At 42.3% G+C, this 17254-nt stretch overlaps 2 protein-coding genes across 8 annotated transcripts in view; one reads left to right on the top strand and one right to left on the bottom strand.

The window, feature by feature from the left end:
* Positions 1-873: 873 nt before the first annotated feature.
* On the bottom strand, positions 874-17252 carry Anapc16 (anaphase promoting complex subunit 16). Of its 2 annotated transcripts, none has more exons than XM_021643478.2 (4): positions 17102-17252; positions 8791-8957; positions 4071-4145; positions 874-1770 (listed from the first exon to the last, which is right to left on the bottom strand). In XM_021643478.2, the coding sequence occupies exons 2-4, from the start codon at positions 8930-8932 to the stop codon at positions 1655-1657; spliced, it is 333 nt and encodes a 110-aa protein (XP_021499153.1). In that variant the 5' UTR covers positions 8933-8957; positions 17102-17252; the 3' UTR covers positions 874-1654. The 2 variants fall into 2 exon arrangements, with proteins under 2 accessions (XP_021499153.1, XP_021499152.1); XM_021643477.2 differs by lacking the exon at positions 17102-17252 and adding an exon at positions 16561-16882.
* Positions 16913-17254, top strand: part of Ascc1 (activating signal cointegrator 1 complex subunit 1) — an 86129-nt gene continuing 85787 nt past the window's right edge. For 2 of the 6 annotated variants that reach the window (XM_060369502.1, XM_060369503.1), the window contains exon 1: positions 16916-17045. The gene's annotated coding sequence lies outside the window, so the exon portion shown is untranslated. Of the gene's footprint in view, positions 17046-17254 lie in introns of all 6 variants that reach the window. The other 4 variants (XM_021643475.2, XM_021643476.2, XM_060369499.1 and 1 more) reach the window with 3 other exon arrangements.

Here is a 17254-nt window from a genome sequence, read left to right as displayed (position 1 = left end):
GCTCACAGTGGTTGAGTAGTATAATATGGAGAAGGTGAGTCTGTGGGCTGGTAAGTCTTTTTTTAAAAAATAATTTATTTAATTTTATTTTATGTGCATTAGTGCAAAGGTGTCAGATCCCTTGAACTGGAGTTACAGACAGTTGTGAACTGCCATGTGGGTGCTGGGAGTTGAACCTCGGTCCTTTGGAAGAGCAAACTGTTCTTAACCACTAAGCCATTTCTCCAGCCCCAAGTGCTGGTATTTCTTAAGCCCTGGTTTGCTTCAGATAAGAACAGTGGGCTCCATAATCTATCCACTCCAATTTACAAGGCTGTCTTCTGCCTGAGCTGGAGACCCTGAGCAGCAGTTCATCTTCATTGGGCTTAGACTTTAGCAAGTGAATGAGGTCAACTCCTCCCTGTCAGGGAGTGTGTATTACATATTTTGAACTCCTGAGATTGCTACTAGGATTAATTTTACTTATAATTAAGCAGATTAGGTGTAAGTTATTAATTACTGAGCAGAACAGTAAATGCTGGCTAGCACAAATTTGTATGTAACATAATCTGCAATCTTAATCGTATGGTGTGAGGTCCCATGCCAAGGTCTTGGTCTTCCAGGTTTTTCTCTATCATTGTGTAAAAATCTAGTGAAGAGAGGAGAGTCATTCTAACAGTTAGTAGGCTGAGACAGGAAGACTGCTATGAGTTTGAGGCCAGCCTAGCTACAGAGAGAGAATATGCTCCAAACAAATGAATGAGCCAACAAACAACCTACTCTTATACCTACTGAGGCAGCAGTAAGGGGGGCACTTTAGAGTCTAGTGAAAAACTAACCTGAACTTTTTTTCTGTCCCAAATCCCCCAGACTTTGAAAGGATAAGCACACCAATTTGGAACTCTTGTAAGGATTTATTTGCTACAGAATTGCTTTCATACCCCAATGCGTTGGACTAAGGGCTCTGGGTCTAAAAGGATTTAGGTCACTTTATTTTTTCAAGTGCTGCAACATTCAAAAAGCAAGTTTTGGGGACAGGGATGGGGTAGAGTAGCAGCACCACTTGGCATGTCATAAGAATTGAGAAAAATAATCTTCAATTTTAAATGTCTAGAGGGGGAAAGACAACTTTAAAATTCCCTCCCTGAACAGACCCTGAGCTAAAATCACATTCATTTTCAGAGAGAAATGTTTGGGCTGTGACGGTGAAACTGCAGATCCTAACCTTGGACTGACTGGACTGGTGAAAGCTTCCAGATACTCCATGAATGACAGGCTATATGCCATTCAGTAGGCAGACTCTGGCATGTGAGTATAAGTATCTCTTAAATCTTGGTTCCCTGAAAGGACTGTCTTCATCTCATCACCAAAACTATCTATCTATCTATCTATCTATCTATCTATCTATCTATCTATCTATCTATCTATCTATCTATATTTTTTTTGAGACAGGATCTCTCTGTATAGCTCTGGATGTCCTGGAACTCCCAAGTGCTGCTCAATACTTTTGAGAACGAGAATGTAACAAACATTGCAGCAACATCTGACAGGAGCATTTGTTGCCTATTAAGAGAAACAGAGGAACCAAGTATGGATGTGAATTCAGACATGCAGCTCACAGTACAGCTGTGCATCGCTGGGTGGCTGTGCCCTAGGGGCGACCATGCAGGTGATATCAGCTTGAAGAGGGTGTGAACCCCAGCAGCTGCTCAATGGGTTTAAACCGCCACTCATCAGCTTCCAGCTCTTCCACCAAACCAGCCAGTTTTTCCATCCGAGCAACTTGCTGATCTGTAAAGAGTTGAGAAGTGACAGAATAAATGGCATTTCCCATGAGACTGTCACCAATCACCAACATGACAACTGGTCTTAATCTGTAGATGGACTTTCCACTTGTGATTTAGTAATGGGGTCTTTTTTTAAGTAGGTCCTGAAGACTAATTTTTGAAAAAACAAAAACAAAAACAAACAAACAAAACCCAAACATTTCCACTATTCTCCATTCATCTGCATTACTTCTTCCCTTTGCTTGCAATAGTGCAGACTGAAACCAGAATCAAGTGCCCCAACACCGAGCTGTGTCAGCTTCCATGCGCACTGCCCTTTATGTGTGTGTGCACATGTACGAGCATGTATGTATCATACATATAGGTGTCTTCCTGAACCCATTCATTCTCATTATTATTTTTTATTATTTATGTAATCCCCTGGAACAAATTACAGATAGTTGTGAGCCACCATGTAGGTGCTGTAAATGAAACCCAGGTCTTCTAGAAGAACAGCTAGTGCTCTTAAATGCTGAGCCATCATTCCAGGCTCTATCTGAATGTTCTTTTTTCTCTTGCTGTGCTAATCCAGCCAAGTCTGTCATCCCTTTACCTCCCTTCAGACTCAGCCCTCTCCATAACCAAATCTCAAGAGGGCGCTTCCATATTCTTTTTTTTTTTCAGTCTGGAAAGCTGTTTGCTTGTTCATGTATGCGTATTTTTTTCCGGAGACAGGGTTTCTCTGTATAGCCTTGGCTGTCCTGGACTTGCTTTGTAGACCAGGCCTCGTACTTAAAGAGAGCTGCCTGATTCTGCTACCCTGAGTGTTGGGACTACAGGCATGTGCCGCCTCAGTGGCTTGGAAAGCTTTTTATATTAAAATAATTTTCAATACAATTATTAAGAATACAGGTGACTCTCTTGAGAAGTCCACACCCATACTTGGGTATGTACTCTCCTATTTCTAAGGGTCTCTCTTTCTAGTGCACATGTACTACCATGTCCTTAAATCTACAGTAAAAACTTCCTTTCCCCACAAAAGGCAAGCAGGGTTTTATTGCTATAGCAAAATAGCTCCCTGCAGCAAGAGAGGCACTCGAAGCCAGTTGCCCTAAAATTTCTTAATAAATTCTCTTCTTCATTTAAAAAAAGAGAGGAGCCGGAGAGATGGCTCAGGAGTTAAGAGCACAAAGTGCTCTTATAGAGGACCTGGGTTCAATTCCCAGCACCTATATCAGGTGGCTCACAATCACTTGCAACTCCAGCTCCAGGAGGATCTGACATCTCTAGGTTCTTGAGGCACCTGCTCTCACTTGTACAAACCCACACACAGACTGCATACATACATGTAAAATTAAAAAGAAAAAAGAAGAGAGGGCGAGAGCGTGAAAGAGACAGACAGAAGAACACACTCATGTAGAAGCAGTGAGGAAGGGGAGAGAGACAGACACAGATAAATACACACACACAGACAGACAGAGAGAAAGAGAGGAGGGATGGAGGGAGGGACAGAGAGAGAGAAAGAGAGAGAATAAAAGAAGCAAGGAGTACTAGTTCAAGCCTAGCACTTGGGAAGTGGAGGCAGGAAACTGGTTAGAGTTCCAGGCCAGCCTGGACTACATAGTTTCAGAATGAGAAAATAATAATAATAATAATAATAATAATAATGATAATAATGATAATCACAGTTTTTACAGGCTGGGGATGAGCCCCAGTGCTAGAACATGCCATGCTCTTTGTTTGAGCCCTGGTACTGTAGAAATTAAAAGAACCATCACCACACTCTCATATGTGCTAGAGTCTAACAACTGGAGATGGACTTAGTGGCTCACGCGTATAACGCCAGTACTCAGGGGCTGCTGCACAAGGCCCTAGAGCCTGAAGCCAGCCATCACAAGACCATCTAAAAACAAAAATGCAACATAAACAGGTCATGCCACAAGTACTCTACTTAGACGTTCTTATGGTGTCTCACAGGATGTATGGTTAGAAGGGGAAATGGTACCTTGATACATAGTGGAGACTTGGTCACCCAGGGCTCAGGGTTTAGAGGATAGGGCTACAGTGTCTAGTGCTACAGACACTAGAGGAAGGTGCTGCATGAAGGGAAGTAGTAAGAGTTCACAGAAAGGAGAGGTAAAGGCAACAGGAGCAGGAAGCCATGACTCACTCCCCTAGAGAATTGAACCTATCAAACCTCCAAGGAGATTTTCAAGCTGGACAAGATCTGAGCATGTTCTTCACTAGGAAGTCCACTTTAAACCTTTCAGAATTTGTGCCCCTTTGCATCCCATGAATGTACAGGACAGAAGCTCACGTACTTACCATGTTTCACCTGTTTAAGTGTGGATGCCACTTGATAACTGAACACTGATTCACAGAGGAACCTCTCAGAGCCATCTACAAGAGAAAGGGCACAGGTGTTATAGCTTTAATGGCTTCTAGAAAAGCATAGAGGCTGTCCATCCTTTTCCTGCCTCTATACTTGAGGCCTAAGGTGTTTCTGGTGTGAACAAGGAATAAGTGTTCCTTTAGGACACCACTCTTATGTAAGAGCTACCTCTTCTATACCTAGAATATTAAAATAGTCTTTCTTGTTTGAGAATTCAAAAATAGTGTTACGAAAACAAAAACAAGAAGCCAAAGCCTGATGATCTGGGCACTACTGCCTACCTCCTGACCTGCTCTTTTCTGTATAGCAGGCAAATGAGGGAGCTGGCACACCCAGCTTTGTGGTATTTGTGTGCCCTTACTTTTGACAGAACTCCAATCACTTTCATTCTAAAAGACAGAGCCACGAGAAAAATAACTGTTGACTTTTAGTATATAAAATTACACCATCAAGACCATCATGAAATCCTGCTGGGAAACTTCATTCTGTAAACACAAAATGCAACCTTGATTTTCCAAATGAACCAAGGACTGCAATTTAAATGGAGATAAGGGAATGGTGCAAGCTCAGAATTGGGCTCTGAGCTGGTGCTAATAACTGCCAACAAGAAGGTGGCTGGCTCAGTTACAATGCTCATTGGTGGAAAGGCTGATCCTGCAAAACACATCCCCAAAGACACAATTCATGTAGGAACATTCCATGTTTTAAAGGGCAGCAAACTCCCCAGGCCAAGTGTTTTATTGTCAAAATTCTCAAACAAATGGAAAGAGAGGACAAAGCTGTCCTCTCAAGGTGGGAGTTCACACCAGCACTGCTTGATGTCAGTACTCACTCATTAGTCATGGATTGCTATGCCCCCATGGGTATTAAGTGACAGGGAGACACTAACATACTCTGGCCTCATGCTGAGTTTCAGGCAGCAAACCTTTCTTTACAAGTCCTGGTAATCAAAAGGAAAAATAAAGATACTGACTCTGAGTGGTGTGAACAATAACAAAAAGGGCTTCCTGCTAATACCATCTTCAATTCAGTGCCAGAGAAAGAGAGCCAGGGATAGAAAGACAGATGTGTGTGTTTGTGTGTATGTGTTGATATATGTCACTCTTAGGATAAGTAGTCTATTAAGTTCAAGTCTTTTTTTCCACCCCTGGCTTTTCAATCTTGAGGTGGTGGAGGTCAAGCCTAGAACACTGCCATACAAGGTATACCCCTTGCTTCTGACTGGAGTAAAGACAAGCTCATGATATCATCAAGTGTATCTAGGTAAGAGCAGACAGCAGTGGAAACTCCAATGCAATTTATTATGTTCTTGCATGTAAACACATTAGTATCCTTCTTAAAGAGGTCAACTACAGCTCAGGGTTTACTTTGCAAAGAACAAAACAGAGAAGTAGAGCTGGCCCACCAAGTGGTTTGATCCTGAACTGCAGGAAGTGGGAATTATGGGCTGTAAGGATCAAGTGACGACGTGTGGGGAGGCTCTTGGAAGTGCTGCCTCCCATCCTCATGCAATCAATAAGATAAAGTGCTAAAGTTATCACACTGGCCTATCCTTGTTGGTAATGAATTCCAAGGAAAGATAGAAGCTCACCTTTCAAAAAGGTGCCTTGGTATCACTCTCCCACACTTGAGGCCTTAGCACGCATTCCTGAAGCTCTGCATTAACTACAAAGCCCACTGCTTCTTAAACAACATCCTGTCAGATGTAGTATCTACCAATCTAAAGGCTGGGATTTCTCCAGAGAGAATGACTCCAGAGAGAATGACCTGAGACAACATGTTTATAATCATCAAGACAGTCAGTAGTGTACCAGCTTTCCTCTTAAGGGACAAGCAAAGATTTTATGTGCTGAAAAAGTTCAGTAAACAGCCCAAATTTAACTCTATCACCAATTCCATTAAATCAATGCTAAGAAAATTCATTTCAAAGGTATTACTTCATAGTAGGAAATGAGACAATCTCAGGTGATTTATATATCAGTGACCTGTGAGGTCCCTAAAATAACAGCCACTTCTGGGCTGGAAGGTAGCCTATAATTTGCTCACTAATGACTGGCTGAGAACAATCTTAGCCAAGGGCAGGAGACTGGTAAAGCTTGCTGTGCGCTGCTTTTAGCAGACAGCAGATGCACCAAGACATTCCTCTGAGATTAGTGCAGGTTGTTGGAATTTATACCCTAGATTTGGGAGTAGGCAACATCAAGTTGAACCTGTTGGGATCATGACCTAACCTTGACTCCTAAATGCTTTTGTGCTTTCCTCTCAAAGGCAATCTTTGGAAAGTCTCAGTCTTTGCCCAGGTTGGCATGGAAGTCTCTATGCAGCCCAGGCTTTCATTGAACTCACAGCAATTCTCCTACCTCAGCCTCCTGAGTGCTGGGTTACTTGACTCTATCAACATGGTTTATTCCTATTTTCTTCTTCCATTACACTAATGGAAGAAAAATGGGAGCTGGGGATGTAGCTCAGCTGGCACTGTTGGGTTTGGTCCCCTACATGGAACAAACCAGACATAGTAGTATATGTCTGTAATCTCAGCACTTGGGAGGGAAAAGGAGGAGGATAAGGAGTTCATGGAGTTAGAGGTCAGCCTGGACTATACAAGACTAAAAAAAAAATCAACAACGAAGAAGAATTAAAATGCTTTGATGTACACATATTTATGTGCAACAGTACACACTGAAATCTGACATCACATTTAGGAGTGCTACATGGAATAAATTATATGTAAGTACCATGTCGTTTCACATGAGAAACCTGAGCACCTGCTGACGTCTGTATCCATGGAGATGAGGCATGGGTGTGGAATAGAGTCGGTATAACAGGTTTGCACAACCAAACCCCGGCAGATAATGTGGGGTACTGGTGGTCTTTTCATTTTCTTAAAATTGACATTTATTTATGTATGGGTACTCATGGGGAGGTCAGAGAACAACTTTTGGAAGTCAGTCCTCTCCTTCCGCATGAGACCCAGGGATTAAAGTCAGGCTTGTTGGCAGGTACCTTTTACCAGCTGAACCATCTCACCGGCCTCTCTTCTGTATTCTCAATATTAAACAGTATGTCAGATACTTGATTTGGCAAAGTCAGTTGTTTTTCAGTCTATCTTTAAGGGTAAGCAGCTTTTAAAATCACTAGAGACAAAGGAGGGCCACAACTGTGCACTGTGAAGGTAACTGTGCTAAATCCATGCTATATTAGAACTCACTCAATTCCTCAATGAGGTAATGAAAATGGCCAGATAGAAACCTGTTAGGACATCAGCTTAAGACTTATATGACTTGAAGCTGTGTTAAGCATAGATTCTCTTCTGCTCTATAAAGCTCATTAAGAGCTTGAGTGCCTTCAACTTGTCATTTGTTTTGTGGCAAACTTCCTTAACCACATCTCTGCTGCAGAAAGCTGAAGTTGTCATTTACTTTTAGTGCCAAATAGGGACACTATGTCCAGTCAGACTTGGTGATACCAACTTGGATAGTAACACAAATGGAGACAATAAAAAGGCAAGAGCAGAAGTATGCATGCCTGAGAGGCCACCTTCTATACCACACCTGGCCTGCTGCTTCCCTACCAATTAAATGCAAATCACCCCAGAGCCTTGTGTATTAAAGTCTACCAGGCATGTAGCTGGGTCAAAGAGTGCTTGTCTAGAATGTATAAGGCCATTGGGTTCAATCCCCAACTCTACAAGAAAAAAGAATCAGTTATACTGTTTGGCATAGTTTAACTCAAAACTTTTTTTTTAATCTGATATAAATACATAATGATCACCCCAAAAAAGCCAGCCTCCAAATATAGTTTGTATCTTTCTCAGAGACATCTCCTAATTAATTTAAAATATATTCATGCAAATACACATACACAAGATTTAAAGCAAAAAAAAAAAGGGATCATTTTATAATTCAATACAAAAATGCTTGACTCAAGTGGATTTTGAGTTGTTGATGAGGTATGTGGTTTTTTTTGGTCAGTTTTTTAAAATATGAGAAGACTCCCTCATGAGAATGTCCTGGACACTGTCCTAGGCTAAATCAGGATCTTGAGGGCCCGAATGTGTCAAATGCCCAGGCATGTGCATTTTATCTTTTTAAAAAAGAAAAAGGGTCTCTTTGTACAGTCCTAGTTGGCCTAGAGTTCAGAGATCCGTCTGCCTAGCAAAACATGCTCATTTTAAATGTCTCCATGAGTTTTATGCTCCTACAATGAATTACCTGTCTAGCATAACATGAATCTGATGCATTCCAGTCATCAGCGGTGTTTCACGACTACTGCCTGTGACCTATTTCTGGCCAGCCAGTCTGCAAAGGTGTGATAAGATGGTGGCTGCAAATCTGTCTCTAGTGCTATAAAAACCATAGCGTCACACAGTGATGTGGGCCCTAAGAGTCACCTTCACAGAGCTTTTATTTCCCCTTTAGGCCTCTCTGGTGGGGTTAATTTATCTGTAGACACTAAAAAAAGGAAATACATCAAACAGGTGTCAAAACAAGTAAAGAGGTCAATAAGGTTCCTGGCTCCAATGCTAATTCTGGTCAGTTACCCAGGGGCTTTGGCGTAAAGAAATCCAGCTGGAATCTGAGTCCTGGCTTCTTTACATTGCACATGCACTGAAGGTCTAACGCTAATTACTCAGCAAATGCAACATGAGATCACCTTCTAACATCTCTCCGGCTCCTTTAGGATAGGTGAACAGAGCTTTCCGTGGTGGGGCAAGGTCTGACACACTGAAACCAGATCCCGTGACAGAACTTCCACTGACCCCACCAGCTGAAGATGAGGATGAGGAGGCAGCCATTCCCTCCAGTAGAATTCTCTCTTCACTAGAGGAAAAAAAACAAAAAAACAGCAATTGACAAGTTTATAAAAGACAGATCAACAATATTTCGTTTTAGCCCAGCAGGGCTAGTTTTTCCTATCCTCTATCCTTACACAGTCTTTTATAATGTTACTTGGGTTTTGAAGTAAAAACAGGTTTAATAGCTTGCAAACAGGCATGGTGGTGCACGCCTTTATTTCAAGCACTTGGGAGGCAGAAGCAGACAGATCTCTGAGTTTGAGGCCAGCCTGCCTGGTCTATAGAGCAAGTTCCAGGACTGCCAAGGCTACAGAGAAACCCTGGCTGGAGGAAAAAAAAAAAAAAAAAGGGTTTCCCCCTTAAAGACTCCTACTTTCCCCTATTAGCAAACTGTGCCATTTGAGATTGAATGTGGCTAATTTATAAGTTATGAAGGTAGTGCCAAGGCAGAAATGGACCAAGGATAAAATAATACTGCTCCACAGGATAGTTTGTCTTGGGTACATTTCTCACCAAACCATACCAAGAAATTTAGTTATCAAGTTTTCCAAGTAGCAGTTCAGAATAACACTGTGTTCTGTTCCCAAGGAAGGGAGATCAGTTAGGAAATACGTTTTGGCATTTTCATTTAAGAGATTGTTAAAACCTTTTCATCTACATGTAATGCCTAAATCTAACACTTGATGGCACCCAAAAACTGGAACAAAATAATTCAGGAATTAATCTCAGAAACCATGGCTGTTTATGAATTCAGCATCTGTGGGCATTCTGTGTCATATCAGAAAACCCAGACTGAATACATGATGTCCCACAAAACCTTAGAACAAGATATGGCCTTAGAAGCATAGGAAGATTCTAAAGTGAATGATTTTAAAAATGTTGAGTACTATGATTATGCAATCTAGAATACCATGGAAATTACCATGGAAATGTTACCATGGAAATGTCCTGACATTCTAGTTCTGTCCAATATGGCTCTGTCCAACATGAGCCTCAGGTTGTGCCTATTAATGTAACCGAGGAGCTACATATCTCCATTTTTAAATGCTAAATAATATTTCAACAAAAGTGGTTAGTAGTTTCTCTCTGGATAAAGATTCTAGTATTTAAGTGAACAAATGGCTTTACATGGGAGTAGTGGAGTATACTGGTATGTTCCTGTTACAGAGGAGGCTAAGGTAGGGGATTGTGAAGCCTGGACTACATAGCCAAGAGCCTGTTTCAATAACAAGAGACACTGGCTAATTTTTATATTACATAGATTTTAGCATTTAAAAAAATGGCTACTTACTTATTTATCTATTTATAGAGAAGGTCTTTTTTCTCTTTTTTTGAGACAGAATTTCTGTGTGTACTCTTTGCTGTTCTAGACAGACGTATGTCTGCATCTACCTCCCCCAGTGCTAAGATTACAGGCGTGTGCCACCGCACATGCTAGCCTGGAACTTACATACCTTGGCCTGGCCTTAATGAAACTCATGGCAACCTACACTGTGTCAGCTTCCCAAGTGTTAGGATTACAGCCATGTGCCACCACGTGTGGATTAAAAATGATCTTTAAAACAAACTCTCCAGGGCTGAGGATGCTGCCCAGTTAGCAGTGCTTGCCTAGTATATGGGAAACCCTGGGTTCATTTCATAGCACAACATAAACAAGGCATGGTGGTACAGAAGTAAAATTCTGGTACCTGGAAGGCAGAGATGGGAGAATCAGAAGCTCACTGTCATTTCTGGTTATATATCAAGTTCATGGCCAGGCTGAGATACACAGATTCCCTCAAAAACCCAAAACCAACATCAGCAAAACTCACGACTCCCCTCTCATGGTCAGGAAGAATTTTGCTGAATAGTTTTTACTTATTTTCCCCCTAGAAAAAGTTAAAGGCTTGGAAAAGCGCAAGTTTTGAGCATTTCATGCTTGAGTTTCAATTGTAAATGATTGAAAAGTTGAAAAAAATTTAAAACAGAAAATACTGGAGAATGCTATGTTACTATAAATCCTTTATGTCCAGAGCATCTAGTGTCCTTCTAAGGAAAATGACACATGATGTTTGAGATGGTGGAACTATGTGGCAGTGACATGTGGTTGAAAGAGAAGCAGAGCCTGGTATCTAGTTCCATCATGTGGTTGGTCATAGATTGTACTGATGAACAGTGATGCAAGGGAAAGGAAATGGTAAGGCTGTTATCAGACTATCAGCTTGTTATAAATGCAAATTAAAAAGCTATTAAAAACAAAGACACCATGCAATTTGTAGGCAAATGGATGGAACTAGAAAATATCATCCTGAGTGAGGTGGTTACCTTCATTCAGACCCAGAAAGAGACATATGGTATGTACTCATTTATAAGTACATATTAGCAATAAAGTACAGGAAAACCATGCTATAATCCACAAACCCAAAGCAGCCAGGGAGGGCCCAAGGGAAGATGCTCGAACCTCACTCAGAAGGGGAAGTAAAATAGACATCCGAAGTAGATGGAAAGAGGGAACTCTGTGTAAGAGGGGTTGGAGAGGGTAATGGGAACTGGAAATCAGGTATGGGGAATGGGAATGGGGGGGGTGAGAGAATACCAGGAGAGAGAACAAGAATCGGTGTATGTGCCCTGTCTCTCTGGGAGAGGAGAAGCTCCTGGGAATCTATGAGGGTGACCCTAGCTGAGACTTCTAGCAGTGGTGAATATGGAGCCTGAAGTTACCAGTGGAGTGAGGGAGACACCAACCCACCCATAAAACTTTAGACTTGCCTATTAGAAGTGTAGGGATAAAGATGGAACAGAGATTGAAGGAATGGCAAACCAATGACTAGCCCAACTTGAGACCTACCCTATGGAAGAGAGCTAACCTCTGATACTATTGATACTCTGCTATGCTTGCAGACAGAAGCCTAGCATAACTGTTTCCTAAGATGCTTCTGCCAGCAGTTAATGGAGATAGATGCAGAGATCCACAGCTAAACAATAGGCTGAGCTCTCGGCATAGGAGGAAGGATTGAGGGATCTTGGAGAGGTCAAGAAGACCTACAGAGTAAACTAACCTGGGCCCATGGTGGCTCAGAGACTGAACCACCAAGCTGGACCTAGACCCTCTACACATATGTAGCAGAAGTGCAGCTTGGTCATCATGTGGGTCCCTACTAATGGGAGTAGGGGCTGTCTCTGACTCTGTTGCTTGCTCTTGGATCCCTTTCCTCTAGCTGGGCTGCCTTTTCTAGCCTCAGTGGGAGAGGATGCACTTAGTCCAGCTGCAACTTGAGGTACACAGGTGGGTTGGTACCCCTTGGGGGACTCTCCTTCTCTGAGGAGAGGGGGTGAGGGGGTCATAAGGGTAGGACTTGGAGGAGAGGAGAGAGGGGGCTAGGGTCAGGCTGTAAATGGATTAAATAAATAAACAAACAAACAAATGGGAAAACTTATACTAAAAAATGTGGTAACACATAGATTAATATGAATGGGTTAACATAGATGATAAGATCTAGTTGTTAAAACAGGCCTAAGGCTATTATAAATAAAAAAGAAATGCAAAGTAAATGATCTTTTTCCTTTTTTTTTTGAAACAATCTCACTGTGTAGTCCTGGTTGTCAGGCTGGCTTCAAATTCAGAGTTCTACCCACATCTTAGTGCTGGTATCAAAAGCGTGGCCATCCATGCCCAGCTCATTGATAATGCTCTTAATTTTATTTTTAGGTTACTTTCAGAATTGACTTGTACTCATCAAGGAAAGTAACTTTTCATGTGGAATTTAAGACTGCTCCTTTGTACCACAATGACTAGGAATGTAGCCTGGTAATGTTTAAATTTTCCTTAAAAAGACTTAAGTATTAATGAATGGTGTCCAAGTCACTAAGCTATCCCTGGTGGGATTCAAATGAAGCATACAGACCACTCAGCCTCTCCCTGGAGAGCAGCTCTGGCTTTACTTCCCCCCAGTTCAGAGCAGAACCCACTAGGAACTGTTTATTCTTCTCAACTAAGACTTTAAATTCTGATCTTCTCAACTTCCACTCTGGTAATATTCTGTTTAGTTGCTAATGCTTTGTATTTTGTATTTTGAGATCAGCCACTCCACAGAGCACCCAAGTGCCTGCCAGTTAGCTTCAAAGGCTAGTCATAGTGACTATTCTAAGCTGAAGGTCATCAAAGGAATGTCCTTTCATCCTATTTTCTTCCTAATTATCAGAACAAAAGTTCCATATACAAAACAGTCCAGATGGAAAACAGTGCAGAACCAGCACAAGGTTCACTTAAAATCAGCTGTCTTCTGCGGAGATGGAGAGACACACTTGTGAGACGCCCGGTTCTAAAGATTTGTTTAAGGTTTGTTTCTTTCTTTTCTTTCTGGTGCTGGAAATGAAAATCAGGCCCTGTGTCTGTTAAGCACATGTTCCACCCTGAGCTATACCTCAGTCTCTAGGTTTTAGATGTCACCATTAAGGGATAAACAGAACAACAAAGCCTAGATTATAAATGTTGAGCTTAGGGTTAACTAAGCAGCCACATACTTGTTCAGAGGATGCTTCTGTAGTTCACAGAGGGAGCCCTGATTTCCTAAAGGTCAGCTAATTTTTGAAACAATGTCTTTATTTTTTTAATTTTTTTTAAAAGTTATTTATTTATTATGTATACAATGTTCTGTCTGCCTGTAGACCTGCATGCCAGAAGAGGGCATCACTTTTCATTATAGATGGTTGTGAGCCCACCATGTGATTGCTGGGAATTGAACTCAGGACCTCTGGAAGAGCAGCCAGTGCTCTTAACCTCTGAGCCATCTCTCCAGCCCTGCAATGTCTTGTTGATGTGCTGCTGCTGCTGTGCCTGGCTGGTTAGCACAGTGATTAAGGACTGACTACGGTGGATTGTTGAAGAGTTGGCTCAGAGGTTAAGAGTGTTTGCTGAATCAAAACGACCCTGAGATATCACCTTACACCCATCAGAATGGTCAAGATGAAAAACCCAAGCAATAACACATGCTGGAGAGGTTGTGGAGAAAGGGGAACCCTCCTCCACTGCTGGTGGGAATGTAAACTGGTACAACCACTCTGGAAAGCTATCTGGCGCTTTCTAAGACAAATAGGAATAGTGCTTCCTCCAGACCCAGCTATACTACTGCTAGGTATATACCCAAAGTTTGTTCAAGTACACAAAAAGGACACTTGCTCAACCATGTTTATAGCAGCTCTATTTGTAATAGCCAGAACCTGGAAACAACCCAGATGTCCATCAACGGTGGAATGGGTACAGAAATTGTGGTATTTTTATACAATGGAATACTACTCAGCAATCAAAAAGGAGGAAATCATGAAATTTGCAGGCAAATGGTGGGATCTAGAAAAGAACATTCTGAGTGAAATATCCCAGAAGGAGAAAGACAAACATGGGATATACTCACTTATATAGACCTATAAGATATGATAAACATAATGAAATCTATACACCTAAAAAAGATAATCAATTGAGCGGACATGGGGTAAGATGATCAATCCTCATTTAGAAAGACAGATGGGATGTGCATTGAACGTATGACAGGAGTCTACTGAGCGCATCTGAAAGACTCTAACTAGCAGTGTTTTCAAAGCAAAGACTCATGACCAAACCTTTGGCAGAGTACAGGGAATCATAAGAAAGAAGGGGAGTTAGTCTGATGGGGAAAGGATAGGAGCTCCACAAGGACCAAATATATCTGGGCACAGGGTCTTTTCTGAGACTGACATTCAACCAAGGACCATGTATGGATATAACCTAGAACCTCCACTCAGATGTAGCCTGTGGTAGCTCAGTAACCAATTGGTTTCCCAAAGTGAGGGGAACAGGGACTATTTCTAACAGGAACTCGATGACTGGCTCTTTGGTCTCCCCACCCCCGAAGGGAGGAGCAGTCCTGTTAGACCACAGAGGAGGGCTTTGCAGCCAGTCCTGAAGATACCTGATAAAACAGGATCAGATGAATGGGGAGGAGGTCCCCCCTATCAGTGGACTTGGAAAGGGGCACGGTGGAGATGAGGGAGGGAGGGAGGGACTGGGAGGGAATGAGGGATGGGGACATGGCTGGGATACAGAGTTAATAAAATGTAACTGATTAAAAACAAACAAACAAACAAACCTCCAGAATGGGAGACTTTGGTCCAGATGCACAAAATAAAAAAATGAAAGAAAAAAAAAAAAAAAAGAGTGTTTGCTGTTCTTGCAGAGGACTGGAGTTAGGTTCCCAGTACCCATGTTTGGTGGCTCATATATACCTGCAACTCCAGCTGTGGAGTACCTGCTGCCCTCTTCTGACCTCTTGCTCTCTCACTCTCACACACACACATACAAATAAGTAAACTTTAAGAACTGACTACTATTAAAAACAAAAAACCAAAAACCTGTCTGCCTGGGTCTGTATTCTGGCTTTGCTATGTGACTGGACAAATCAGTTAACTTTTCTGTTCCTTGGATGCCTCACCTATAAAATGGAATCAATAACAGTACCTACCTTACAGATGTGTTACGAAGATTAAATACAGGCTTAGCAACTAGGATAGCTGCAGGCTTAGAAAACACTACTTCTTAGACCAAAAACAAATCAGTAATAGATACTGGCTCCTGATTTTTTTATTTTTATTTTTTTAGGGCTTTTGCCTTGTAGCCCAGGGTGGTCTTCAATTCCAGATTCTCTTGGTTTGGCCTACTATTACAGATATGCATCACCACACCCAGATTTCCCTATGCAGATCCAGTTTTTTTTCATACTTATTATGTTCCAACACATACGGAAGGTTCAAATTCTCTTTGAAACAGCTATGTTAAACTTCTGGAAGGGTCTCCTCAGGAGGCAAACAGTATTATCTATTAAATACTTTACACAATCTAACACTGGGCTACATCCTCAGTCAGCACATTCACTTTTGTTTATGATCTTATTAAGAATCCTGCATTGGGGCTGGGGAGATGGCTCAATGGATGAAGTGCTTGCTCTGGAGGAGTTGGGGATCCTTTGAATTCACTTTAAAGCTTTGAAGGTATGTCAGCTGCCTGTAAATCCCAGCACTTGGGAAGGAACAGTAAGTGATTCCCATAGCAAGATGGTTAGCTAGGTTAGCAGCAATGGACCATTCTGAGCTCAGAGAAGGTATGAAAAGCTATGAAGACAGCAGACATGGCTTTATGCCTCCACATGCATGGGAACTCACACATGTAAAAATCTAACCTGTGATCTTGGATCTAGCGATATACAGTTCGGTGGTAGAACATCTGCCTCAGCATGTGTGAGGCAGTGAAAAGAATCCTGTGATTTTGGAAAGCAAAAGACAAATTACCTTTGTATGCCTGAGGCACCGTATAAAACCCTTATCACAGTGTTTCCTATGTATAAATCATTTTAATACATAGAACAAGAGCTGGCAGCTCAGCAGAGACTTCCGAGGACAGGCACGGTTGGAGTCATGGAGGTCAGCCTGTTCTACTTTCTTTTCTTACAGTGTGAAGTACACAATTCTGCCTTCTAGGAGACTACCAGGCCAATAGGAGGCACTCAGTAAAAATTTCCTAAATGCTGCAGATGAAGTATCAGGGGCTGAAGTCAGCAGAAACGCTCATAGAAAAAATAATGGTATTTGTTGGACACGGTAGGGCTTGGTTAAATACTTACTTTGTGTACGACAGAGATGACCTTGTACTCATAAATTACTTTCCGCTTATTTCTTAAAACAAAACAAAAAAGAGATCCTTCGTAAAATAAATCTCAGAACAAACCAGACGCTTAAGTCGATTTGGAGCCTGTGCTGAGGCTAATTATGACAACCGTTGGGTTCTACCAACAATGATTCCAGTGCGTTCCACCTGAACAAACGGATCACCATGCAAACCAAATTGATGCAGCAGCTCTCTCTCTCTCGGGGGAAATGAAGAAAGGTGCTGGAAATGGGAAGAGCGAGCACACAAGTCCTAGCCACGCTAACTCCACCCAAGGCACGCTTCCCACGCAGCAATTCGTGAGGAAGCCAAGGCTCGCGGCCGCTCCACTGCGCAGGCGCCAACCCTCCGCCCGCAAGTTCAATCGGAAGAAATTGCCTTTGCACACGCCCGGCGCGGGAAAGCCTCCAGGGTCTCTTTCCACCTTCTCAGTCTTGGCAGGTAGGATCGTAAAGGCCAACACCTCACCGAAGGTTCTGGAAGCCTGGACTACTTACCTCAGTAGCTTGTGCACTTTGACCGGCGGCCCCGCCCCCTGATCGTGCAGCACGGCCTCGTTCACTACGCGATAGACAGCGGCCTGCGCGAGCCCACCTGGGCTATGGGATTTTTATGTCAGCGTGCGCCGGTTCCTGTGGCTGTGCGTTTAT

Source organism: Meriones unguiculatus, chromosome 16 (genome assembly GCF_030254825.1).
Source record: "Meriones unguiculatus strain TT.TT164.6M chromosome 16, Bangor_MerUng_6.1, whole genome shotgun sequence".
NCBI lineage: Eukaryota > Metazoa > Chordata > Mammalia > Rodentia > Muridae > Meriones > Meriones unguiculatus.
The sequence above is the reverse complement of the archived record's forward strand: the minus strand, read 5'-3'. Positions and strand labels throughout refer to the sequence as shown.